We start from the raw sequence: 26,056 nt of genomic DNA, 5'->3' as shown, positions 1-26,056 counted from the left end.
GCATTTTATTCACAAAAATTATAAAAAGGTAAATATTTCTTTATATGGTCAATTTTGTGACATTGAAGTCTGTTATATGGAGGTTTAACTGTACTGTAATAAAATCTGTAATCATGTAGAGTGAGAGAGAGAGAGAGATAAATGAGATGTGAAAAGCAGGGAGGTTAACCTAACATGAAATCACGTAACAGTGCACTGTGTTCATTGTGGACTTGCATCATCATGCAGAGTGACGCCAAGCATATCGAAGCAATGCGGGCATCGGCCGACTACTCCCCTTGCTTCCACATTTTGCTGCCACCGCTAGCCGACAACAGCCAGGAGGGAGACGATGCACCGAATGTCACACCAGGTGGGTCAAGCAAAGGCTGCTGACATCCTATGCTTTGCGAGATCTTCCTGCTTGTGTTGCTTGTGAGTTGCCTGGGGATGAAATTGTTATTACAAGTGGCAACAGCGTGCCTGTTGAGTCTTTAATATGCCAGTCTTAGAAAGTGGTACTTGCTGTTGGGCTAGTTGGTGCATGAGTGGCTAACTAGTTAAGTGGCTTCTGATGTAGGAATTGGAATATAGCATTAATTTTTGGGGCAGATAAAGTAAAATCTCGGTGATATAAATCTCGCGGGGTCGCGTGATATATATTCATATCACCCGAAATTCGTTTCATCAAAACATACACAAAATCAAGAATAAATGAATTTATTTTTACCAGAAAAGATTTCTAATACTGGAACCCCATTGATACCTTCCTCGCTGCTGCATTTTCCCGGCCGCTACGTCGCATTTTCGTAGTCCCAACCTAAATCCCATTGACTTCCATGTATTACAGTAGAACCTCGATAATTCGAAGGTCGCCGGACTGCGAAAATTCTTCGAATTAAGCGGATTTTCGAATTAACCAAAATGAATAATAAAAAAAAAACAAGCAAGAACTTGCCGCAAAAAGAAATCACCTTTATTTTCCATGTCCGAGAAAAATTACTCAGTGTAATCACCGATGCGGGATTACTTGGCGCGCTGGTTCGCCGCTCCTAGTGCCATGCTCTCCAGCTGGCTCAAAAAACGTAGCATACAAATATCACCCGCACTGCACTCAACAAAGTTGTGGACGATGTTCATGGAATCGATAACTGCCGCGAAAGCGGGCGTGGTGGTGCTTGACTCCAAAAATTTGGACTTGCTGGATATTCCGGACTTCAAAAATGCACCGTCAGGGTTCCCATTGAGTTCATGCATTTTCGCACCCAATTTTTCGGACGAATTGAGACCACAAAATTCGATTTTGCGGACTAAATCGCTCTTTCCGAGCCGCGCTACCCAATCTTGGAGGCTGTCATGTTGGATTTTGCACTGGCTTGGATTCCAGTGGCTCGCTGTATAGCCTCCAAGATTGGAACACGCGCTCGCGCAATCCTCCAGTCTCTGAGGCCATGCCCGCTCTTCCTTGGCGGACAAAACGCTCTATTGCTCCTTTTCTTTTTTCTTAGTATATGCGCTCAGCACTATCGTTGTAACCATTTATTGTGGGATGTTTTTTTATTGCGACAGCAATTATATGGACGCTTCAAGCGGATTTTCGCTGTCAGGGTCGCCGCCCTGAGGTTCCATACAAAGTCCAAGGGCGATAAAATATCGCCGCGCGCCCGCCATATGTGCGAGTGACAGCTCGCGGGGGATGCGCGCTTTCATGGAGACCGAACGCAGGCAGAGCGTAAACGCGACTTCTTCCCTCGTGCGAAAGGCCGTGGGGGTATGGGAGGGAGGGGGGACTTCTACTCTTCTAACAACTGCGTACTTAGCGCCGGAGCGGTTTCTCGCGCGCACCGTATCTTGAAAGCGATCTCCAGACGGCTCTGACCTTTTGTATGCGCTATGCTCTCGCCGCTCAGTTTCCGTTGAAGTGATAGACCGCACGAACCTTCGCTCGCTGCGGCGGCCGTGCTGGTTCGTGCGCGCTGACACCAGCTTGTTAATTCAGTGAGTCTTTTTTTTTTTCTCAAGTTTCGGTTGCTATTTTGAACGGGGTGTGTACACTGAGCAGGTGTCTCGGAGACCCATGTCTCAGTGATCGGCGCTACTTCCTGTACCTTCGCGAGAGCTAAGCGGTGCGAAGCTCGTTTCTTGGATCTCCATGGCGAACTCCGTTGGCGGAGATCGCCAACGCGGTGACGTTCGTGTCGACTGTACACGGAGACGACGTCATTGCTGCGCAAATTCAAGCAAGTCGATCCCCTCCAAGCGTAGTATGAGGGAGGGCAGTATTAGAGATTTTCTTTAAGCCGCCCTAATAACATTTTTTTTCGGCCGAACGAGTTTTCCGGACTATTTTTCAGTCCCCACGAGCTCGGAAAATCGGTTGGCGACTGTACGGAGCGCCCTAACCTAACCGCCGCACGTTGCTACTAGCCGGAAACTTCGAATTATCCGAATAGAGCCGCGCGGGCCATTCAAATTATCCGGTAGAATTTGCATTGAGAATGACGGGACCGCTCAAATTCTTCGAATTAACCGAGTTCGAATTATCGAGGTTTTACTGTATGTTCCCCCATGATACATAGCCAATCTGTAATGTTCCTGCATCTTACGTTGCTTTTGAATGTGGCGGTCACGTAAATTTAGCGGTGCAGCCAGCTTGTACGTTGCAACAAGCGACCGATGCGTTGCAACAAGTGACCAAGTTGGAACAAGCGACGCAGCTGCGTGGGTGCCATGTCTTGAAAGCGATCTGCGAAGTGCGCAAAGTCTGCGCCCGCTTGGACCTCATCTTCAAAATGATCTGCGATGTTGACAAAGTGCGCCTAGTACCAGCATGCGCTGTGCTTTCAACGTTTAGTTCGCGCTACAGCGAGAGACAGTGCAAAGGTCAATTTGCTCGCTGATGCTGTTGCAATTCCTCACGCCAGCGTTTAGATAGCGAGTGTCTGCGGTCATAGAGCGAGATGTGTTAATGTTTACCTGTGCATGCGTGACATCGTGCTTGTTAATTTACGTAGTAAGCGAATGCTTACAAGTTTATGCGGCCGGTACAACTACTATCCCTACTTCATACAGCTGTCTACTAATTTGCTATCGCAATATTTGCTTCACCTTTTAGGTGAAACTGTGACTTTTCCCCTTTTCTTTTTCGCGGTGCCTTGAAAAACTTATAAACGTTTTTCTACTAACCGTGTACGTTTTCTTCTTGCCCAAATCGTCAACGATCACCTTCTGAAAGGCTTATAAGGCATGCACGTGATCTCGGGAATATTTTCGCACGCCACTGAACGCCTGAGCATATCGTGTGCAGGGAGCATTTTGGCCGTCGGGGCTGTGCCGCGGTTGTCGTTGCTGCAGCGGTCCTCGTCTACTTTCTTGCTAAGCATCGGCAAGGCTGTGAAGTGCTCCGGTCTGCTTGACATGGGCATCAATGAGAGATTGCGCAGCTGCTTGATGTAGCCGGTTGATTGGCGACAATGGATCCCGCTGTGCCGGCTTTTTTGTGCCGGTCGCTCCGCTGGCTCGGCCGCCGCCGCTGTTGCTCACGCGTTCGTATGATCCGCAGCGGCGCGGCAACGCGTTCGGAACAGTCGATTTTTTTCGTATTGTGAGCAATGTATTTTGGCCGGGGAATGTTACGAATTCGTATCACACCGAAATTCGTACCAGCCGGGATCGTATCACTGTGGTTTTACTGTAGTTGTTTGGTGTCATTTTTTTTTGCGAGCAGTTACAGTCAAAGCTTGTATTAACGAAATTGGATATAATGAAACAATGGATATAACAACGTAAGTTAAATTCCCCTTGAAATCCTTATAGAGATTCTTAGTGCGGTACATGCATTAATCGATACAAGAAAAATACTACTGGCCTCGCCTCTCTGCCGACGTCGCCCATTACGTAAGGACATGCCGAGACTGTCAGCGACGCAAAACACCGCCGACAGGGCCAGCCGGACTTCTACAGCCAATCGAGCCACCTCGCCGACCGTTCCAGCAGATCGGGATGGACTTACTGGGGCCTTTTCCGACGTCGACGTCCAGGAATAAATGGATCGTCGTAGCTACGGACTACCTCACCCGCTACGCCGAAACAAAAGCCTTGCCCAAAGGCAGTGCCGCCGAGGTAGCCCGATTCTTCGTTGAGAACATCCTCCTGCGTCACGGTGCCCCAGAGGTCCTCATCACCGACAGAGGCACGGCCTTTACGGCAGAACTAACTCAAGCCATCCTGCGGTACAGCCAGACAAGCCATCGCCGCACCACCGCCTACCACCCGCAGACGAATGGCCTCACCGAGCGCCTAAATAAGACCATCGCCGACATGCTGGCAATGTACGTCGACGTCGAACACAAGACGTGGGATGCCATCCTTCCGTACGTGACCTTCGCATACAACACGGCCGTGCAAGAAACGACGCACATGGCGCCGTTCAACCTGGTCTACGGAAGGAACCCGGCAACGACGTTTGACGCCATGCTACCGGACGTCGCTGACGAAGAAAATCTCGACGTTGCCACTTATTTGCAGCGTGCCGAAGAGGGTCGACAGCTCGCCCGCCTGCGCATCAAGAACCAGCAGAGGACCGACAGCCGACACTACAATCTTCGACGACGCTACGTCGAGTACCAGCCCGGCGACCGTGTTTGGGTCTGGACTCCGATACGCCGACGAGGACTTAGCGAGAAACTGTTGCGTCGCTATTTCGGACCATATAAGATAATCCGACGTATTGGCGCACTGGACTATGAGGTCGTGCCAGACGGCATTTCGCAATCACAGCGGCGCCGGGCACGGCCTGAAGTCATCCATGTGGTGCGTCTTAAACCTTTCTACGCCCGCTGACGACGTTAGGTACTTTGTTACTTTGTAATTGTTTTTTTTGTGTTTGTTTGTTTGTTTATTACGCATGGTTTTGTTCTCGCTTTCGTGTTTGTAGCATCGGGACGATGCTTTTTAAGGGGAGGGTATTGACACGTATACATGTTTATCTTTCACCGGTGGCCGCTTTCCACCGGCTAACAAATGTTAAACGTTATCGCTCGGCGCAGGACGCGCCTGTATCGGAAGTTTCTAGAACGTTATCGATGCTTCTTTTCGTTGCCTGTTATCACCGACGCTTATGTTATCTGATTGTGTGACCGACGCGAATTGTCTAGAACTTTCTGGACGACACGTGGGCATCAGGGATTCTTCGATGACTCAGGTATAAAAGCCGACACGTCTCGCCGCTGATCAGATTTTCGACGATCACCGACTGTGTTCGCCGCTATCGTTGTGCTTTGAGTGTAGCTTGCTTTTGTGGGCACAGGTTCGCCCAATAAACAACCAGTTTCGTTGTACACAGTTTTACGACTGTTTTCTTCAGCGTCACTACTACGTGACAATATGGATCACCCTGACCTGAGTTGAAGGAGATGTGGATCAGGGGGCCCAGATGAGTATAATAATGGGTTGGGGAACACATGGCGACTGTGGCATGATGACAACGGTGCGATTACGGCATGACGAGAGTAAGATGTTGAAGTTACAATGATGACAATGGACCGCGACAGCATCCTGACAATGGTATGACAACAAATGCATGACAACAGCATGAGGACAATGGGATGGTGATCAGTGTATGTTCACAAGTGGTATGACGACAATAGGAAGACAATACTGAAGTGACGACGGCTGTGAAACGACAGCCTGATGATGATAGCATGATGACAATGGTTGGCTTGACAAGAATCGAGTGTCAAATTTACAATAATGATAATGGAACAACTGCGACGGGATCTTGACAGTGGTATGACGAGTGAGCTTCAATGTGGTTATCTTCTACGTTGAGACAGCGTACGCAACCAACCAGTGTTGATGAGCGCATGTACAGCCTGCATAATCGTGATCTCATGAAACGCAAGTGACTCAGCCCGACTTGGCTGGCTGAGAAGTGGTCGAATATCACTGATAGCGATGCGTGCTCGACAGGTATCCACTTGCACGACACAAGCGCGCCATCTATCGTTCACTTCGCTGCTTACTCGCAACACGTGATGAAACTGCAATGCACCACCTGCGTACAATTTTTTCATAAATTAACAAGCCGCCGTAGTCATAACCTCTGAGGACGGGAAAAGTCATTCATCATGTTCACAGAAGATTGGTAATGTTCAACCAATATTTATTCAGATAAATGCACCTTTTCAAAAAAAAAAATTATGGCTCAAAGCATGAATGCCAACACCACTCGAGAGTGAACTGCTATGAGCACGAATTATTAATGAAAGATTTTCGAGGCCTCAAACAACGGGGAAAATGTGGGTGCACACTGCCTTTTGGCCGCCATTGCAAGGCCGCTCATTAGCATATTTCACGTGGCTCTTAGTACCACAAATTATAGTGGAAAGCCTCCAGTTATGGCCCAGCGCAATGTCACGCAACGTTATGCAACGTCAAATTTTTGTTTACAAAACCATGTTTTCTGTGACGCTACTCACTTGATATTACTCTAGCCAGTCAACAAGCTGACATGGTGGCTAACTCAGAATGCCACCAGATATTCATAAAATTGCAGATGCATTGCACAGGCTTCTGTATGCTATCATTCGCTTCCTTTTTTAAGTGCGAGCAAAACAGTATAGCTGCCATGGACCAGGAAAAAGTTTTATCAGAGAAAGTCTGCTGCCCCAAGTCACATTTCGTCATATTGAGGAAGACTTAGATTTTGCAAAACTTCCACTTCCCGGCCCAGGTTTCAAAACATGACCTCTCGACAGCCAATCAGAGAGCCAACATGGCGGATAATGGCGGCCGTGCAGCCTCCGTGTGTGTTGAGAATAGAGTCTCATGTCGACACTGCTGGTTGCCATCTCGGACGAGGCTGAAGCCACAGGTGTTGCTGTGCTTGTGCATACATTCTCGGACCTGCTGCATAGCATCGACAACATTTGGAGATTCGTCTGTGCAGACGACACCTCCTTGTGGGCACTGCTGCGCCTCTCTCCTCCCCATCTTTCATTCCCCCTCATCCCGCTCCCATGTGTAGTGTAGCATACCGGTTGTGCTGAACTAGTTAACTCCCTGCCTTTCCTTCTCCACTCTTTCCTTCCTTCCTTCCTTGAAGAGACAGCTCTTGCTACGTGGCTCAAAGAAAGTCTATAAGAAATTGACAGATTTTTTTCATCAGGCCATATAGCAAATTTGGTTATACGCTGGAAGTTGTTACGTGCCATTCTATCGCAATAATATTTCAAAATAATTAATTTATAGCGGAGGTATAATTTATAGCGGAGGTATAAAAGTGTTACGAAACCATGATTTCAGGAAGTGAGCTTCACAGGCAACATAGACACTCTCTCCACTTGCCCCATCTAGACTCCGCAAAAAAAATTCCTACCCTGCTTTCTCCCGTACCGGAGTCAGAGTATCACGCGACGTGTAAGTCCTGGGCCCCGTCTTCTCTTTTTTACTCGTGTTTTGGCTGCGTGGAGTATTGCGCGTGAGCTGTTGCATTTGTATTGTTTTATGCAGCGGAAGATTTTGCTCGCTGTGCACGAGAACACCCGACTACTGCTATGAGTACCAGTGTCAGTGCCACACGAGCACTGAGGCAGACGTAGGCAGATCAAAAAGCAGTATCGCTCACTGGAATCTGGTAGAAAATGGCAGATAGTTTAGTTTTCTGCAAGCGCAACTGCACAATGTCGGAACAAGCAGATGAAACGGAAGTACATCGCTCATGATACGGCAGAGAGTAAAACAAAGACTCGCAGACATTCGGTTTGTAAGTTTTATTGTTTCTCTAAACATTGAACCATCTAATGAAGCAACAGATGAAACATATAGCTGCTGTAGTCTTGTATTGACCCTTTTTGCGGAGCAGTTTGCTTTAGAGGAACGAGATGGCGCTATCGGCGGCGCGCCATACGTTGCCTCAGCAAATGCGTGCGAATTCAAAACCATTACTGCTTCTGTGCGATCAGCTGTTGGAAATGCAACTGGGTGTTCGCTAATGCACTGTGCCCAATTCGTGCTGCGAAATGTGTAACGCTAAAGGGAAGACGTGTGCAGACGTTCGCTGCAAAAATAGTGATTCTCATATTAACAAATGGAATCAACTTGTGTTGCTACATAACGACTGCCTGTGCTGCTGCCCTTTGCAATGCATGGCTTTCTTCGAGCATAAAAAAAAACAAAAAAAAACAAGATAATTCATCCACCAGCGCTGTATAGTTAACCTTCAAATTTAGAAAGGACTTCAACTCCGGAACGGCACTTAAGAGTGAGTACTGCTCGTTATAAAAGGAAGTAGCGCCACTTACTGGCATAGTAAATTTCTCGCACGTTATCTACACACATCCACCCCTACTCGCACGTAAACTTACGCCCACCTTATTGCCAACATATCAATAATAAGTGAATGGGCGCACACTTGAATCAATGTGCCAAAGCATGAGTGACGGCGACTATACCGACAAGACATGAATGTTGCAAGCTGAATGTTTCGTGACGGTCCACAGAGTAAGTGAAGGACTAGCGATAATAATATGTCTTTGCGACGAGCTACCGCAAAGTACAAAACATTGACATTCCAAGCTTTGTGCACAGCAAGAACAAATCTATCGCAGCAAAGCACACCCGCGAGCGATTAGGCTGGAAATAAACAATCAGATAGTGGCCGCACCGAGAAACCAATGAACTTTACTGAGTCAGAAACATGACAAGCCACTGTTTTAAAATGTTTGCCAAATAAAGAACGAAGAGTACACTGATCCCGATTTAATTCATAAGCGGAAAGTTTGGACAGCTTGGAATATATTTCTAGCGCCGCCTTTAGTACAAGCACCGTATGTATACGCTGCTCGCACCGTTTGGACAACGCGTAATGAGCTCTGAAAGCACTTACATGTTCTCTAAAGCTGTCGCCAAAGCTTCGTGTCATGCATGCAGTCACCGTCTATGATACGTGTCGAAACAGAGGTTTGCTGCGCCGTACCAGCGCACTTGCATTGTAAACGCGGAGGCAATGGAGGCAGCTGAGGCAAGCAATGGACGCGTCCCACGTGATCAAACATGGCAGCGCCCACGGGAGCGCCGCGAAAAGGGTCAATAATTCCGGAAGTCATGTGTCACAGGGACTGACATTTCAGCAATGCGAATTATGGAGGTGCGCTTGTGTGTATGACCTCGACTCTCTGTATGGGAGTACGGCTCCCTTGAGAAGAGGGGTGCACGGCATTCGGTTTGATATTTCAGCTGTTTTTGCAGCACACAGCGGTGTAATACATTGCAGACGCGATCGCCAGCAGACATTGTGTAGCCTACACTGCACTTGTCTGTTCAAAATGTGTCACATGTAACAGGCCGCTCGTGGCGAGAGAAGAAGACGAAGAAGTTCGCGGAGCGTTTCGAACAGCGCGAGTGCTCGAGGCACGCGAACCGAGGCGTAATCCGCGAGGGAGAAGCGACGGAACATTATTATCGACGTGGCTCTTGAGCTGGAAGGTCGTCTCCTCAGCCATGCTCTCGACGGGAGAGCGGAGGACCCGGCCACGAAGTCATGACGCTAGCAAGGCCCAGGTGTAGCTGTAGTCCTCGGAGACGTTCGGGCGAAGCTCCTGGGACCGGCTGCTGCTGCTCACGGTGGTTCCGGTCTTCTTCTCAAGAATCCCCTCTTCCTCGGCCAAGCCCGTTCAACTGATAATCACCGTGCTACCTGGTCGCCATGCCGAACGACGTAAGGCGAAGAACGCTTCGCGAGGCCTAACCCGGCGAGTGACACGTCAGCGGCGGCTACCAGGGCACCAGCCACGTACTCGGCCAGGTCGACGGAACCGCGAGGCGTCGGCACCTACGGCACCCTCAACGCTTCGGACGAGCCCGACGCGGATTCAACAAGAACTTCAAGACGACGATCTGTAAGAGCCCACGTTTCCGCTTTGCGACGCAGTTAGGCCGGGGCCAGGGTGGCCAGACTTTGAAGAGTCAGTGCTAGGACTGACCGAGAGACTTTAAGGCAAAGTTAGGCTCCGAAACTGGGACAGAATATTTGCCGGTAGTGTTGTATTTAGTCTAAGCTTTGTGTTTAAGTTCGAGTGAACATTTTTTGATGAATTATGGTTCTAGTTTGGTGTGCTTTGTGCTTTTACCGTCCGTGTACCTATTAAATCCTTGTTTTGCTGTGCTGCCAGTCGTGTCTCCTCCATCGAGAGTATCGCATGTACGCAACTCTCCACCTCCCAAGCGAGTAGAAGGTGACAAAATGGTCAAACCTAGTGAGGGCCCCTTTAATGTTTGTAAATGAGAAAAGAACAGTTTATCGTGCTGGCAGGTGCAGATCGCAGTACAGGTTATGCTAAATCTCTCCAATAAAGTATGATTGGCACCTGCAATGCAGTATTATTTTCGCCTTTACATTTATCGCGGTCTTGGCTTCTATGTCCCGCAGTGTACAGTTGAACCCACTTATAACGGTACCGGTTTCAACAACTATATACCGGTTATAACAATGAGAAGCTGCTGCACCGTCATCTTTTGTATGTTTTCTATGGTGAAATAACCTGTATACTACAGTAGAACCCCGTTGATACGTTTTTCACGGGACCGTAAAAAAAAAAAAAAAAAAAAAAAACCCAAGAGCCGGGAAATGCAGTTGGGCCTCTCATTACTTTTACGATTTTACTTTTTTCACAAACAGACTGAAAAGTCATTCCTTGCCTTATGATTGCAGTTGCATTATGTTTGAAGAAATATGGTAGTCCGTAGCCTCCACCTATCTCAGAGTCCCTTCTGGTTGTTAAAGCACATAATTTAGATCTTGCAAAGCTTGTGCTCTTTCCCTACTACATAATCTACCCATTCACTCACTCCTATTTGCCACTGGAAATTGTGTTTGACGAGATTCAAGGCCATAAAAAAACATGTTTGCACGTCCTTGCCCTTGTCAATCATGAGAACCGGGGGCAAGCATTCTCGTGTTTTGGTTGGAACCTTTGTCACGCGGACATCTTGATTAAGAAAGCAGTCGAATTACTTGTGTAAAGTCATAGGTGGCAGCTTTTCTGTAGCCATCATTTTGATGCAGACTAACTGCAGTAATTAAGCCCTGAAAGAGAACTTCTGTGCCGTTTTAATTATTTTGACTTGCCCCACGGGACCATCGGTGATGTCTCTTCTTGGCCCAGTGGCTGCAGGCACTTGTCTGGCTGATTCCACCTGTGTGTGTGTGCGCAGGTGTGACTGAGGGACAGGAGGAGACCGTTCTAGCACGCCTGCATGTGCAGCAGTTGGCCGCACAGTTCCTGCAGCAGGAGCTGGAGGCCATGGAAGCACGCCTCAGGTGAGCATGCGCTTAATCAATGGACACACACGTGCGCATCTAGAGATATGAACGGACAGCCAGATGCTTTGTATCGGAGTAATGACACATGTGGCCTTTCTGTAAACTGTTTCATACATAGCAGGCAACGCTTAACTTCTTGCACTGCTTGCATTTGCAACCAAAAAATAGTGACTCACATCTACAAGAAAGATATTAATTCAATTTACCATTAAATACCATACATCTATATAGCGAAATATTACTTATTACGTGGAAGGTGTCACAAGTCTAGACTTATTTATTTAGAATGAGTGGGGTGACATTATATACAACCGGCAGGCACAGCACATTTATTGCACTCATGACCGAAACATAGTGCAGTAAAACCACATTAATACATACCCTCTTAAAACGTATTCTCGGTTAAAACATAGTTGCTACGAATAACTGACCCAATCTATGGTATGTATCGGCTGACCACAATCTATGGTATGTATCGGCTGACCACACAAGCCGTAGCAGCCCGTCGTATGCCTACCGGTTGTGTGTATCACAAGCACTTTTTTCCGCGTAAAGGTTTACTGTGCTACCTTGACTCGTGGTGTGTCTGATGCCATGCTGTACCACAAAAGATCTTCCACCTTCTTAGAAAGGCAGAGACCTCAGCAAAGAATATACAGTGTAGACCGCTTATAACGTAAGTCGCCGGAGTCGCGAATATCCGCACTATAAGCGGTACCGCACTATAACCAAAGCAACAATTTTCAAGGCCCGCACATATGCAAAACATGTGCACCGAGCCGCCACGCGTATGCGACAGTCGACGAATGCGGCTAGAACGTTTGCATTCAATTTAGAGTCGAATCTCGTTAATTCGAACCAAATCACGCGGCGGCGCCTCCGCTCGGCATTGCTCCAGCACTGCCATAGAGTAAATACAGGGACCTTAAGAGTAAAAGCTTAGGGGAGACCCCTCAATGTCGCGCGCGAACCAACCAAAAAAAGAAATAAAACGCGGTGGACATTTCACCCTCTCTCAAATGGCAAGGTCGCCGATTCTGCGTTGCGCCGGAAGATGCGTGTACGTGCCGACGTCTCAGCCACGCTACCGTAGCCACGCGTAGAAAATGGCAGTGAACCTTTCTTTCTCCTTTATGCTTCCTCTACTTTCTAGTCACATGTTGACCTTGCACGCTGCGGCTACGGCGCTTTCCCAGGCCGGCCAACGAAACTACCCACGCCGGCAAACGCCCGCTTCCCCATAACGGCAGAAAACGAAACTTCAGGGAGCTGGCGCCGGGCCAGCTGTAGCGGCGGCACCTGCAAGGCGGCGGGCGCGCACGATGACAGTCGAAAGTGAGGGAGCTACAAGGGAGGGCGAGGGGAGCCACCGAAGCGGCGGAGTTGCCAAGGCGAAATCCGCTTCCCTGCCGCCCTCCTCCCTCACATTCCACGGTCTCTGCGTGCACCCTTCGCTGTGCCGTGCCGGCGCCGCCCGCTCGCTCGCTGAAGTTTCTTTTACTGCTGTTATCGTGAAGCGAGCGTTGGCTGTTTCGTGGCCCTCGCTCGCTATGCGCGCCGTGATATTTCACGACTGGACTCGCACTCAAGATTCTGGTTTCAGCCTCACTGGCTGTTCGTTCGCACCACATGCCCTTCTCCTCCACTTCGTCTCTTTCTTCCTCGATCACTACTTGGGGCGCCCGTTTGAGGGGAGCGTTCGCCGTCTCCGCTGGCTTCCGTACTCCCAGGCAGCCGCACTGTAACCGGTATTTAGTTTCCCGCAACTGCACTATAAGCGATACGTTTATACATGGAGTGCTATGGGAAAATTAACGGGAGTCTGAAAAGACCACACTATATCGGGTCCTGCACTATAAGCGGTTACGTTATAAGTGGTCTATACTGTAACATGAAACCATCGATAGGCACACCAGTATGGCTTATCACTGCCAAACCTACCATGATACGCAAAAAAATCTGCTCAGTAGCACGTGTGGCATGCCACTTAGCACTGTTGTAAGCATATTGCTTAAGGCCAACTGCAACAAAATTTCACTTTGGCCAAATTGCCTGTAAATGCTTAGCATACACAGTGGAATCTCGATACTGTAAAGGGTGGTATTCAACAGTTTAGATGGTAGCGTCTGTTCGTAACGGAGAATCGGGTGACGCTGAGCAGGAACAGCTGGTTGCCCGAGCGGCTCACACTCGCTAAGCACTGGGGGAGATCCGGCTGGCCCACTGGTTGCACTGCAGGCATAGAACAGACGATCTGGCTGGCCTTCTCTATGTGCTCTTCTTCATTACAATACGATCTTCACAGGAACCGGAAAATAAAACATATCTTCCGAAAATCGTATGGTCCGAAATGCATTGGCCGGGAAAACAACAAAAAACGTATTATCCAGAAAAACGTATTATGGAGAGTCGTATCAATGAGATTCCACTGTACTATCAATGTAATCTTGGCAAAGTCATGGGGCTGATAATAGTATAATTTTCTCATTAGTAGACTTAAACACTATCAATGTAATCTTGGCAAAGCCATGGGGCTGATAATAGTATAATTTTCTCATTAGTAGACTTAAGGGGAGAGGCGGGTCAAAAAACGGCGATTTTCATTAAAGAAACAGGTTTTGTGTTTTTAGTGTTTTCAGCAACATTGATCTCTCCTATTTCACATATGATGAAATCAGAGCCAGAAATGATCGGGAAAAGTATAATAAACTCGGTTAAAGCACCAGAGGTGGCAAGAAAATGCACAGATATGACACATTGTCAAGCGTGCGATGCGTCAAACCGCGGTGTCGCACGCCATTGGGCTCATGCAAGGTGGTAGGCCTAAGCTTTTTCTCTCCAAGGTTAGCTTTGCCGCATTACATTCTCCCGGGAAGTAATAATAATAATTAACAGAAGTAAACAGCTTTTATAACTTTCAATCGCATTTTTCTCAACTTCATATTTTGGGCAAAACAAGGCGTTTGTGCACAACATTTTATGTACTTATTGTGTTCCAATCAAGACCATATTTGATGGGCGTAATTTTTAGGATATGTAGAATGCACTTATCTAGAATTTAATGCAATCACTTTATTTTTTAAGGATGAAAATTTTTAATGTACTCGGGCACCAGCCACTGAATATGAAGCACCAGATACGAAATTTTCCTAAAAAGTTGCCTGTAAAGGGAATCACATTATCTTGCTTATTAGCACTCAATGGAGTGTTAGGGATAGGAAAAATAATTTTGCACTGCTCTATCATGCTAACTGCTATGTCCAGCAGCTGCACAAACATGCACTGCTTCTCACTTATGCATGGCACTTAGGACATGAAACCATCGAGATATCCTAAAACTAAAAGTAGATTTCGAATGAAGAGATCAAGCTCTACAAGTGGTAGAATTTTCATTCACCCAGCATCATTATTTAAAAAGAAATATTTCTGAGGAGCGTCTCCCCTTAAACAGCGTCTAAGCAGACGAAGCATACACCTGGTGGCAACGCACTAGCAATGCGGAAATGGCAAACGTTGGAGAACCGTACACGACTGCTGATCTCTCAATTGCGTCTAGGCAGCCTAGGCGCACGGGTGCGTGCTTTCTCATTCAATTCAATTCAATTCATTTTTATTGATAAGTAAATTAGTACATAGACAGTAGTATACAGGAAGGGGTCCCAAAGTAAAAACTGCAGGCGATGAATTAAATATCGAGTAATAAAACGAAACTAACACTGCATAGGTGAAAAATTCATAAGCACATGAAAGACGAAATAATTACAGTAATATCATGCATAATCATATACTAAAAAAACCAAGTTACAAAAAATAAAAGCTGTACAAAAAATACAAAAGAAAACCGACACAACATAACAACCAAAAAAGAAAAAGTAATAATACCATGGTATAACATGTCAGCACAATAAACTTGAAAAAGTGACGAATACATTCATAGACAATAGCAAGTTACTTAAAACAGTTTTTTTTATTCAGATAGGTAGTCAAGTCAGATTTAAATATGGAAAGGGAGTTACATTGTTTTAAGTTGGTAGGCAGGGAGTTCCATAGTGATGTAGCAGAAAAAAGAATAGTTTGTTTTCCATAGTTAGTGCGAACCTTAGGCAAAAGTAGATTGCCCCTAACAGAAAAACGGGTGCAGTTAGCATTAACGAATATGTATGATGGAATTATATCGAGGTAGAGATAGTGATGATTGAAAAATAATAGACCCAAGATTATAGTAATAGGATAGGGATAAAGGTAGTACAGTTAAACCTGCTTATAACGAACCTCCATATAACGAATTCCTGGATATAATGAAGTTTTTCGATTCCCCGCCATTACTCCATAGAAGCACATGTATTTGAGACTTCTACGTAACGAAGTGGCAGCTGGAGACCCCCTCGATATAACGCATTTTCCCCTCCGACCACCTAGAGATTTCGCCCCAAATTTTGTCATTTTTGCGCGAGCAGCAACCGAAAGCACCTTCTACGCCGCGATGGAATGAGAAGTGAGCGCATGTGTGCGTGTGTGCGTGTGCGAGGCGGCCTTGCATCCCTCGACCCGGCGATCTTGCCGCCGCGGGCGTGACCTTTCCCCCTTTCTTCATTCAAATCTGATCCTGCCGCTTGCTGCAGCTGGCCTAGCCCGCCAAGCCGGCACTCTCCTTTTGCAGCTGATGTTGCCGACGCGCTGGTACACGCTGTGGCACATCAGACTCGATGAGCGCGGACACGCGCTGTCAAACGCTGGCGGCGTGTGGAAGCGCCGCTGGAGAAGCGAGCGAAGTGACCTTCGTGCTGTTGTCTATCGCTTCAACGCAAACTGAACGCCGAGAACACACAGCACGCAGAAAGCTACGAGCCTTCGACGCACCTACACTGCTAGACTCTGCCCCAACGCAGATCGCTTTCAAGATACGGCTTGCGCGACCGCGCGCTGCCGCGCAGTACGCAGTTGATGCCAGAGTACAGTACAACGCCGCCCCGCGATCCCTCCCCCCTCGCTCGCTCGCTGGTGCCTCGAGCGCAATGGAAGAAGGCGCGCTTCCTCCCAGCTTTTCTTGCGCGCGCGAGATTTAGACGCGGTCATCGGCTCCACTCACACATTTTCACTCGCACATACAGCATACGGCGTGTGGCGACTGCGTTGTCGCCCTTGGACTTTAGGGTACGGCCACGCTAGCGGCAAAAACACGCAGCAAAAACGCGCGGCAACGCATGATGCCGCGCACGGCAAAAGCGGCAGGAATGGTTCTGCGGCAAATGGGCGAAATGGGTTCTGCAGCAAATGCCGCGTGCCGCGAGATGAACCAATCAAGAGCGATGAGGGTGACGTCACGGAGCCATCACAACCGGAATGCCGCCGGTCCGCGCCGGGTTTTCAATCGACGATCGTCGTCTCTCGCATGAAACAACGAGTGCTCGCGGTGTTGCTCGCCCGTTCGGAGAGCGCGGGAGATCTTATCGCGCTGCCGCGCGGCGAGGCGGCGAGACGCGCATGCCACGGTGGCCTCGTGGCAAGGCGCTGACGCGCGGCAACTTGCCGCTCGCTGCATGACGCGCGCGTTTTTTGCCGCTAGCGTGGCCGTACCCTTATATACGGAATATCTGAGCCAAAACCAATTTTAGGGCCACAACGTGTCATGGACAACATCTTTATATAGCAAATACGGATCTCAAGGGCCATACTTTTGCTGGCGGAAACCAAAAATACGTAATAGTTGTCGCCCCCGGCACTTTGGGCGGCCAATGGCATCGTCAAGCCACCAAGCCAAGCGACATGAAAAGTCAAAATGGCCGCTTGGGCTGGCGCAGGGTGGCAGTTCGCAACGTATGATGCGGGAACGGTCCCACAGTTGCGACGCAACAGCGGGGTTACCAGTGCATTGAGTTCTAAGGGAGCTGTGCCGGGACCGGTCGAAAACGACGTAACAGCCGGGAAAATGCAGCCCCCGGGAGCGTAACAGCGAGGTACTACTGTAACACTATACGATGCTACGACGACATCGTGATGCTCGCTCCTCGTTTCCGATGCCTCGCGCTTGTGCGAAACGACACGCGTCCACACATCCGGTACCTGGTGTGACATTCCGAGGATGAGTGCTTCGACGAAAACGGAAAACGGGTGCGCGTTACAATTGAGGGCGCATTAGAATCGAGTTAATACGGTAAACGTTTATTTTTCGAATTTTCGTGCCGAACCTGCATATACCGAAATCCTCTTTATAACAAAGTTTTTCGGGAGTTTGTCAATTTCTTTATATCCAGGTTTAACTGTAAGCGATTGTTAAGAAAGAACGGGAGTGAGTGAGACTGTCGAGTTGCGAAAGAAATAATACGAATAGCTTGTTTTTGAAGGGTTAGGAAAGGTGATAGATGGATATTATAAGTGCTGCCCCAGGACTCAATACAATAATTGATATGACTGTGAATAAATGCATAATATAAAGTGACAAGTGTTGTGATACCAAAAAAAGCTCGAGCGCGAATTAGTGCCCGAAGTCCTGGTGTGGTTTTCCTAATAACAGACAAGATATGGTCACGGAATTTTAGGTTAGAGTCAATAACAACACCTAAAAAGGTAGTGCTACTGTTAGTTTTGATTTCTTGTGATTAAATATATACAGAACGAGGAATTGAATTTTTTGTCTGAGGACACGTAAACAGCATAAAGCACGTTTTCTTTACGTTAATTGTTAGTTTATTTATAGAGGACCAATTATGAAGAGAGTTTAAATCTGTTTGAAGGTCGGACAGTAGGTTGTCAAGTTTAGTATGGGAAGAAATAATGGTGATGTCATCGATTTGAGCTGTTGCAAAAATGCCAACGTGTTGCGTCTCCGTCGGGTGCTCGAACACGTACTCAAACACTAGCAATGGCCGTGCAGTACGCAATGCTGAGTAGAGGAAGGCTGAGCATATCTTTCCTGTCCCAACGTACAGAGCGCAAGCATGCACCACGTCGCACTTGCCTGCTGTGCCGCGGACCACCCAGTGCACACAAAACATGTAAACTGCAGTTGACGAAGCTGCGCAAGCTACATTTCAATAGCACAGTCACTTACCCATGCAAACTCAGCTTGGAAAATGCTTTCTCGGGATGACTACTAAGCACTATATGCCACGATGGTGCACGAAAACCAAAGGTTAGTTGTATTCAGGGGTGATACGCTAAAGCGATCATTTCCGGTTGTGCATCATCTTCGAGACATTTTGCGCGTCTCTACATTAGACGTGTTGAAGTAGGCGAACAAAAGCCTTTCTGACGCAGAAACGCTCTCAGCAGGAACCGCATGCTGCATTTGTCACGAAGGGAGAACGCGATGTGGCGGGCATAATGTAGATGCGGCAGTAGATGTAGCGTGTAGATGCAATGCTACCAGAGCAAAAAGGGCGAAACTTTATCACAGCCGGAGCCCGGCCTGTCTGGGCGTGACTTTATGCGTACTTAGCACCGAGCACACGGCCGTGCTAGAGGGTAGACCCCTCTTGCCCGGATGTGCCGAGCCTCGGCTACTTATCATCCTTTACTACAGATGGCAGTAGTTGTCCTGATCGGTCGACGAGTCCAGCTTTCACGGCATGCCAGGCAGCGGCCGGTGAAGTCGGACACGTCATGGCAGCTGCGCTAAATTGCTAAACTTTTACCCTGCGCTTTAAACGTGACCTGCATCAGCACGGCGATCAGTTGTTGCCGCAGCGTAAGGCGCAGTGAGCTTGAGCTTTGTTGTTTGTTGAAGGCGCAAACTCAACACACTTGCATCCAAGGAGGATGCTCGCATCAGCGAACCTGAACTGCATATAGGTCAGCATGCTGCTGTTCAGCCAAGCTAGTGCACGATGCAACCTGTTCCAACAGCTCCGGCGTGCTATAAGACATGTTCTACAGTGGAACCTTGTTGATATGATTCTGCGTAATACGTTTTTCGGGAGGATACGTTTTTTTTTCTCCCGATACTACGATTTGGTCGGATAATACGTTTGATGATACGATTTTTGGATGATACACTTTGTTTTCTTGTTCCTTGTAGATTGTATCAACGAGATTGCACTGTATTCCCATGCCAGCCACACTAGACTGTTGATCGTCCAATATCTGCCAACGTAGCATAAGGATTTGCCACGCGTGGATAGCGTCCATGTTAAGCCGGACTATATCTGAGCGTTTAGCTTGTCCAATGTGCTCTTCTACGAGTGGAGGCAGAACTCATCGAGGCTCTGCTTGTTGAAAGGAGGCAACGAGATAGAGAAAATCGGCCTGACTCGGATAATACTTTGCATTAAAAGAACATTGCGGGCACCTAACAGTGTTGGCACAGCGCATGAAACAGCTAGCAAAGTATATTAACTCTGCGGCTAGGAGACGTGTGCGACCTGTTCACTGATACACAGGAACTGTTTAGAAGCAAGGGAAGCATACAACCTGGATTTCCGGCAAGTGGTAATGGCGGTGTTTTATTTTTTTCAGTTTCGGTATGAAAAACATCGATTTTTGCAAGCGTTTTCTGAAGCGCCCAATCTCATTTCAAGCGTAAAATTTTCCACAGAGGCTACTGCACGTCTAGATTACCTGAAACGGGGCTTTTTACGCGGTCCAGAATTTCGTTGCAGTTGGCCTCTAAGAAAATATGCTGCACCAAAGACAGACAAGGATCAGAGGATATCGACACGGACAAGCACTATGTTTTATTGAAAGCATACTGCACGCTTTCAATAAGCGATAACCCAAATGCGGTGCCATTCTCTGCCACCACTTTAAGTAGGATCACTTCAAGTGCATGTTACTTTCTCAAACGAAAGCAGCCCGCTGTCGCCACATTGGCTGAACAAGATATGTGCTGCACCCATGCGCGGCCAGGAGTGGCGCATGCATGAAGAAAGCTAACTACGCAGATGCTCTCGCAAAACGTGGGTGCAGATCTGCCGACAAACATGCCCATGTACGGTAGTGCAAGTGTCCCAGCACAGTGATGCATGGGCAACTTACGCTTAGTAGGCAAAGATCCGCGCACAAATCGCACGAGACAGTCGGCACTATGTGGCAGCAGGTACCGTGTTTCAATGAAGTGGCACTGCTGTTTACACACATGCATCGAGAAAAGCAGGATAGATAAGTTGATTTCTCTGCTGCCAAGTCTTCTGCTTAGTTCCCTGCCAAAGTTTCGAAATGCTGCTTGGCATCGCAATTACATGATCGCACGGTCGTACGAGTGAGCTCGAATTTTTTCACTGCTATGAGAAAAAGAAAAACCACGTAGTGCATATTTTAGGTAACAATTACTTTAGTATCACATATTTCTTTTGAAATGGCGGCATATGTGAAGAGATGAAAATTTGTACTTGGTGGTTAGTACGTACTACAGTAAAAGCCCGTTAATTCGAATTCCGCGAGAATGCTACGAAAATTCGAATTATACAAAATTCAAACTAATGAAAGTCTGCGAAAAAATTGCTCCGTTAAGGTGCGTATATAGTCCAATGTAGTGTGAGCACGTGCGCGCACACACGCTACGTCACGTTAGTGAGTTCGACGCACTGGCATAGCCAATGTAACTGGACGCGGCCAACGAGGTCCGACGTGCCTTACGTTGAGATGGTTCTTGCTCCATTTGCGCGTTCTTCGCGCCGACTGTGCTGACCCAAATTGCATTGTGCGAAGAAAAAAAAGTTGCCCATGCCGCTTCGCCGACGGTTGCAGACAGCTGTTCAAAGCGGCGCGTGGGTTAGGGATCATTCTGCGCTTGCTCCAAAGAGTCAAAGTATGGTCATTCCACACGAAACGTCCCAGCCCAAAAACCGACCATCGTTGATTTTCTTGAAAAAAAAAATTGGGCTAGATGGCTATTGTGTGAATAAGGTTTCACCAAAGTATTTTGATCGACAAAAATTTTTTGATCACGTGAGCGCTATTTGAAGTTTCCGCAAAGAAGCAATAGTTGGTTGCAGGAAAATTTTTTTTATTGAAGTCTGAAACTAGGCGTAATAACAAAGTTTATTTTAGAGAATTCTAGGGGCATCCTTCTTTCATATAATGTGATAACTGAATGCATATTAAAATTTATCGCGTTTATTTAGCTCAGTAAAAAAGCAAGAAATGTTGCGTATTCAGAATTTTTTTTCACATAAACTTTGCAAATTTTTCAACGACAATATTCTTTCTTCCTTTTCGCATGTTACTATAGTGTATGTTAAAAATAATTTGAAATTCTTAAGGAATATATTTTTTTAGAAAAACACCTCCAAAGTTGGCAAAAAGGGGATTTTTTGCGAGATTCATGCCACATTTAAGCCTTAAGGCCCTCCAGATAAAAATATGTCAGTTAGCTCAATATGCCCACCGGCCTCTTGACTTGTGATTTAGAAATTTTTATTGGAGTAAATTTTGTTTCAAGCGAGAAAAAAATTTTGAAGGTCAACAACCAATATCACCAGTAGTCATTGTGTGCATGCCGCCGCTCCCCTCGTCGTCTGCTCGTTGTCCGCTGCGCGTCGCCGTCTGCCGCCCAGCAGACGGCGGCTAGTATATGGGGGGATCATTTTTAAGATATGTGCAATTTTTAAAAATCGCCTGTAGCAGATATAATTCTAGTCCTTGAGCTGGATTGTTCAGAGGAGGCCAGTACTTGCACAAGAAATTGAAATGCATATTGAACTATTTAACAAACAACTGCTAATTAACTGCCTAATTAATTACTTTATGGCGCATATTGCAATTTACGAATTGTAGCCGCCGAGTTTGAAAGACGCGTCCACTTGAAATTATTTTCCACAATGACACCAATTTTGAGATATGATTTCCTAAAGTTTGGCACGAAATAGGTGGGCGGTTACTTTTGTGCTTCAGTGCATAGACGAGCATTTTGTTAAATAAATCACAGTTTCGCCCGAAAGTCGAAGCATCGAGTTAAATATGCGTTTCGATTTCTCGTGCAAGTACTGTCCGCCTCTGAACAATCCAGCACAAGGACTAAAATTATATCTGCTACAGGCGATTTTTAAAAATTGCATATATCTTAAAAATGATCCCCCCATATACTAGCCGCCGTCTGCTGGGCGGCAGACGGCGACGCGTAGTGGACAACGAGCAGACGACAAGGGGAGAGGCGGCACGCACGCAATGACTACTACTGGTGATATTACTTCAAAAAATTTTTTCTCGCTTGAAACAAAATTTACTCCAATAAAAATTTCTAAATCACAAGTCAAGAGGCCGGTGGGCATATTGAGCTAACTGACATATTTTTATCTGGAGGGCCCTAAAGCTTAAATGTGGCATGAATCTCGCAAAAAATCCACTTGTTGCCAACTTTGGAGGTGTTTTTCTTAAAAAAATATATTCCTTAAGAGTTTCAAATTATTTTTAACATATACTATAGCAACATGCGAAAAGGAAGAAAGAATATTGTAGTTGAAAAATTTCCGAAGTTTATGCGAAAAAAAATTCTGAAAATGCAATATTTCTTGCTTTTTTTATTGAGCCAAATAAACGCCATAAATTTTAAAATGCATTCAGTTATCACATTATATGAAAGAAGGATGCCCCTAGAATGCTCTAAAATAAACTTTGTTATTACACCTAGTTTCAGATTTGAATAAAAATATTTATCTCCAACCAACTATTGCTTCTTCGCGGAAACTTCAAATAGCGCTCATGTGATAAAAAAATTTTTGTCGACCAAAATACTTAGGTGAAACCTTATTCACACAATAGCCATCGTGGCCAATTTTTTTCAAGAAAATCAACGATGGTCCGTTTTTGGGCTGGGTCGTTTCGCGTGGAATGACCCAGTATAGAGGAGACAGCATTTCGGCTGGCGCGGCGCCAGCTGAAATTCTGTCCCCTCTATACTTCGACTCTCTTTGGAGCTTGCGCAGAACGATCCCCAACCCGTGCGGGAATTAGGGCGTTCGGGCCAACAGTAAGGGAGCACTTGCAGTGACAAAGTCTGCTACCACGTTAGCTGGGGGCTCGTGCAAGCCGTGCTTGGCCCTCCTTTTGTGCTGAAGACAAAGTGAAAGGCTTACTTCGGTGGCATCAAGCATAAGGCGCTCTGCGGTGCACGCGACAAGTGGCACTGTGTGGGTCTGTACACAGAATAAATGGAATACCGTGCAGTCCACTTATAATGATACGTACCACATATAATATACAGTTAAACCTGCTTATAACGAACCTCCATATAACGAATTCCTGGATATAACAAAGTTTTTCGATTCCCCGCCGTTACTCCATAGAAGCACATGCATTTGAGACCTCTACGTAACGAAGTGGCAGCGGGAGACCCCCTCGATATAACAAATTTTCCCCTCCGACCACCTAGAGACTTCGCCCCAAATTTTGTCATTTTTGCGCGAGCAGCAACCGGAAGCACCTTCTCCGCCGCGATGGAATGCGAAGCGAGCGCACGTGTGCGAGGCGGCCTGCATCCCTCGACCCGGCGATCTTGCCGCCACGGGCGTGACCTTTCCCCCTCCCTTCATTCAAATCTGATCCTGCCGCTTGCTGCAGCTGGCCTAGCTACAGTGTACTAGAATACCTTGGGTAGTGGAAAGAGCGCGCGGCGCGGCCTATGGGAGCGCTGTTGCCACTTCTGTAACTGCCGCGCGTGGCACCGGCGTCAAAAAACCGAGGAGATCGTGGCCACAGTAGTGGCTGTCAGTGAGGCTGCGGACGCAGTTTCTGCTTCTTTTACCGCGTTTCCGACACGTTAGATTTTCTTGCACTATCGAAAAATTCCGCAAAATCTATTTTAATGCCTTCTTTTGATTTCCACTATCTTTGTTTACCGTAGAACAATAATCGGTGTCAGTTTCCTTTACAAAATTGAGATGCCGTATACCGCCTCTAAATTTTTACTTACACAGGTCTGGTCTCGCTGTGTCACCTCTATGTTCTTTTTGAAATGCACCTGAATTCATTGATCACTTATTTTTTTTCTCTTGCACCACTGAACATGATACTTATTAGCGCAAAACTCGAAATAAAAGACAACAGTGAAAGATGAGAGGAAATGAAAGACGAGCGCTACCGTAAACACCAGCTCGCTCAACAAGAAGTTATTCTGTTGTGCCACCGAATTTTAAGACTGATAAAACACTTAGAAATTCCATTTCGAAAGACTAACCTCGCCAACGATTCTCTCTTTTTGGGGTGACTTCACGGGGACACAGCCACAAGGATGCTTTTCTTGAAGTTCACAATTTCATAAGAGGCACAAAAAGAGTACCTTGCTGGATTTCTAGAATTATGAATTATTCCTATTATTTACCTTTTTTATGTCAAAATTATTTTATCTTAAAATTCTATATGGTATTTTTCTAATTTCTGCTATACAAATGTAGTTTTTGTTTAAATTCTAATAAACATAGTTGAAATCACCTGATTCTTGGCCAATCTCCCGTCGTGGGTATGAGCCAACAATTGGGAGATGAGATAAGGTTGCAAGAGCCGGTACCCCGGAACCATGAAGATTCCGGTACCCCGGAATCTCTTCTCACAACAGAAGAGACTTCAGTCCTGGCAAAAGGTCATAAATTCAACGTCACCACAGATAACCTCTCCCTGCCCAAGATTGTCGCCGCCCTCGAGAGCGGCATCCAGCAGCTGGACCCTAAAGTGCGGGAACCGCTCAGAATAAAAGCAATAGGCATAATAAGATGCAATAACAACCGCCGAAGAGAAAGAAACTTGTCGTCTGACGAATTAAGAGCGCTGCGATTACTGAGGGAAGATGGGGACATTGTAATTCTACCAGCGGACAAGGGCAACTCAACCGTCGTGTTAAACATGCAGGACTACGAGGAAAAGGCGTCCACCCTCCTTAACAGCGAAGACTACGAAAAATTAAAAAGGACCCCACCACAAGGACCCAATCAGTACTGAATAAGACGCTGGTCGAAATTTTCCGAAACCACCCAAATTCTCGAAATCTTTATCTAAAATTAATGTGCAGGAACGGGTCCGCACCAGCCTTTTACAGCTTGCCAAAACTCCATAAACCCGGAATCCCTACGATTGGCCGTAAAAGTCTACGATTGGCCGTAAGGCCAATCGTAGACTTTTCATGCTCCCCACTTCGATCACTATCCACATACTTGCACCAGATTATATCACCGCTCAACGGAAGGACAGCATCCCACGTGCGCAACCCCGAAAACTTCATCAAGCTCATATCAAATGTACGCCTCGAAGATGATGAATGCCTGGTCTCTTTTGATGGGATCTCTTTGTTCACCAGAGTACCCATTCAGTTAGCTATATCTGCAACAAGGGATGCCCTGGAACGCGACGACACACTCGACGAGAGAGCCCCCTTGAATGTAGACGAGATCTGCCGCCTTCTCGAGCTATGCCTCTCAAATACCTACTTTACCTTTCGATGCAGCTACTACAAGCAGGTGAAAGGAACTCCCATGGGGGCCTCAATTTCCGTCACCATGGCTAACCTAACTATGGAAAATATCGAAGACAGAGCTCTGAGTACTTTTTCCCCGAAGCCAAAAGTTTTCCTCAGGTACGTGGATGATTGCTTCTGTATCGTGAAGGAGTCGCAAGTCGAAAACCTGCAGAGCCATTTAAATTCCATAGACCTGGATATACAGTTCACATCGGAGCGCGAACAAAACGGATCGTTACCATTCCTAGATGTAGAAGTTACACGAACCAATGGCAATCTAAAATTCTCAGTCTACCGAAAACCAACACACACAGGCCGCTACCTACACTTCGCATCCAACCATCCGGCAAACCACAAGGCATCGGTCGTAA

At 46.8% G+C, this 26,056-nt stretch overlaps 1 protein-coding gene across 3 annotated transcripts in view; it reads left to right on the top strand.

Annotated features, from left to right (window-relative positions):
* The window catches only part of LOC119450935 (uncharacterized), a 118,331-nt gene that overhangs the window by 39,823 nt on the left and 52,452 nt on the right, over positions 1 to 26,056 (top strand). For all 3 annotated transcript variants that reach the window (XR_007466611.1, XM_037714399.2, XM_049666354.1), the window contains 2 exons: positions 229 to 352; positions 11,194 to 11,299. Coding sequence is in view for 2 of the 3 variants with exons in the window: in XM_037714399.2 (XP_037570327.1) it covers positions 229 to 352; positions 11,194 to 11,299 (230 nt within the window). In the remaining variant the exon portion in view is untranslated. The remainder of the gene's footprint in view (positions 1 to 228; positions 353 to 11,193; positions 11,300 to 26,056) is intronic.

The sequence above is a fragment of the Dermacentor silvarum genome, chromosome 4, assembly GCF_013339745.2.
Source record: "Dermacentor silvarum isolate Dsil-2018 chromosome 4, BIME_Dsil_1.4, whole genome shotgun sequence".
NCBI lineage: Eukaryota > Metazoa > Arthropoda > Arachnida > Ixodida > Ixodidae > Dermacentor > Dermacentor silvarum.
Note: the sequence above shows the minus strand (reverse complement) of the source record. Positions and strands in the feature narration are given on the sequence as shown.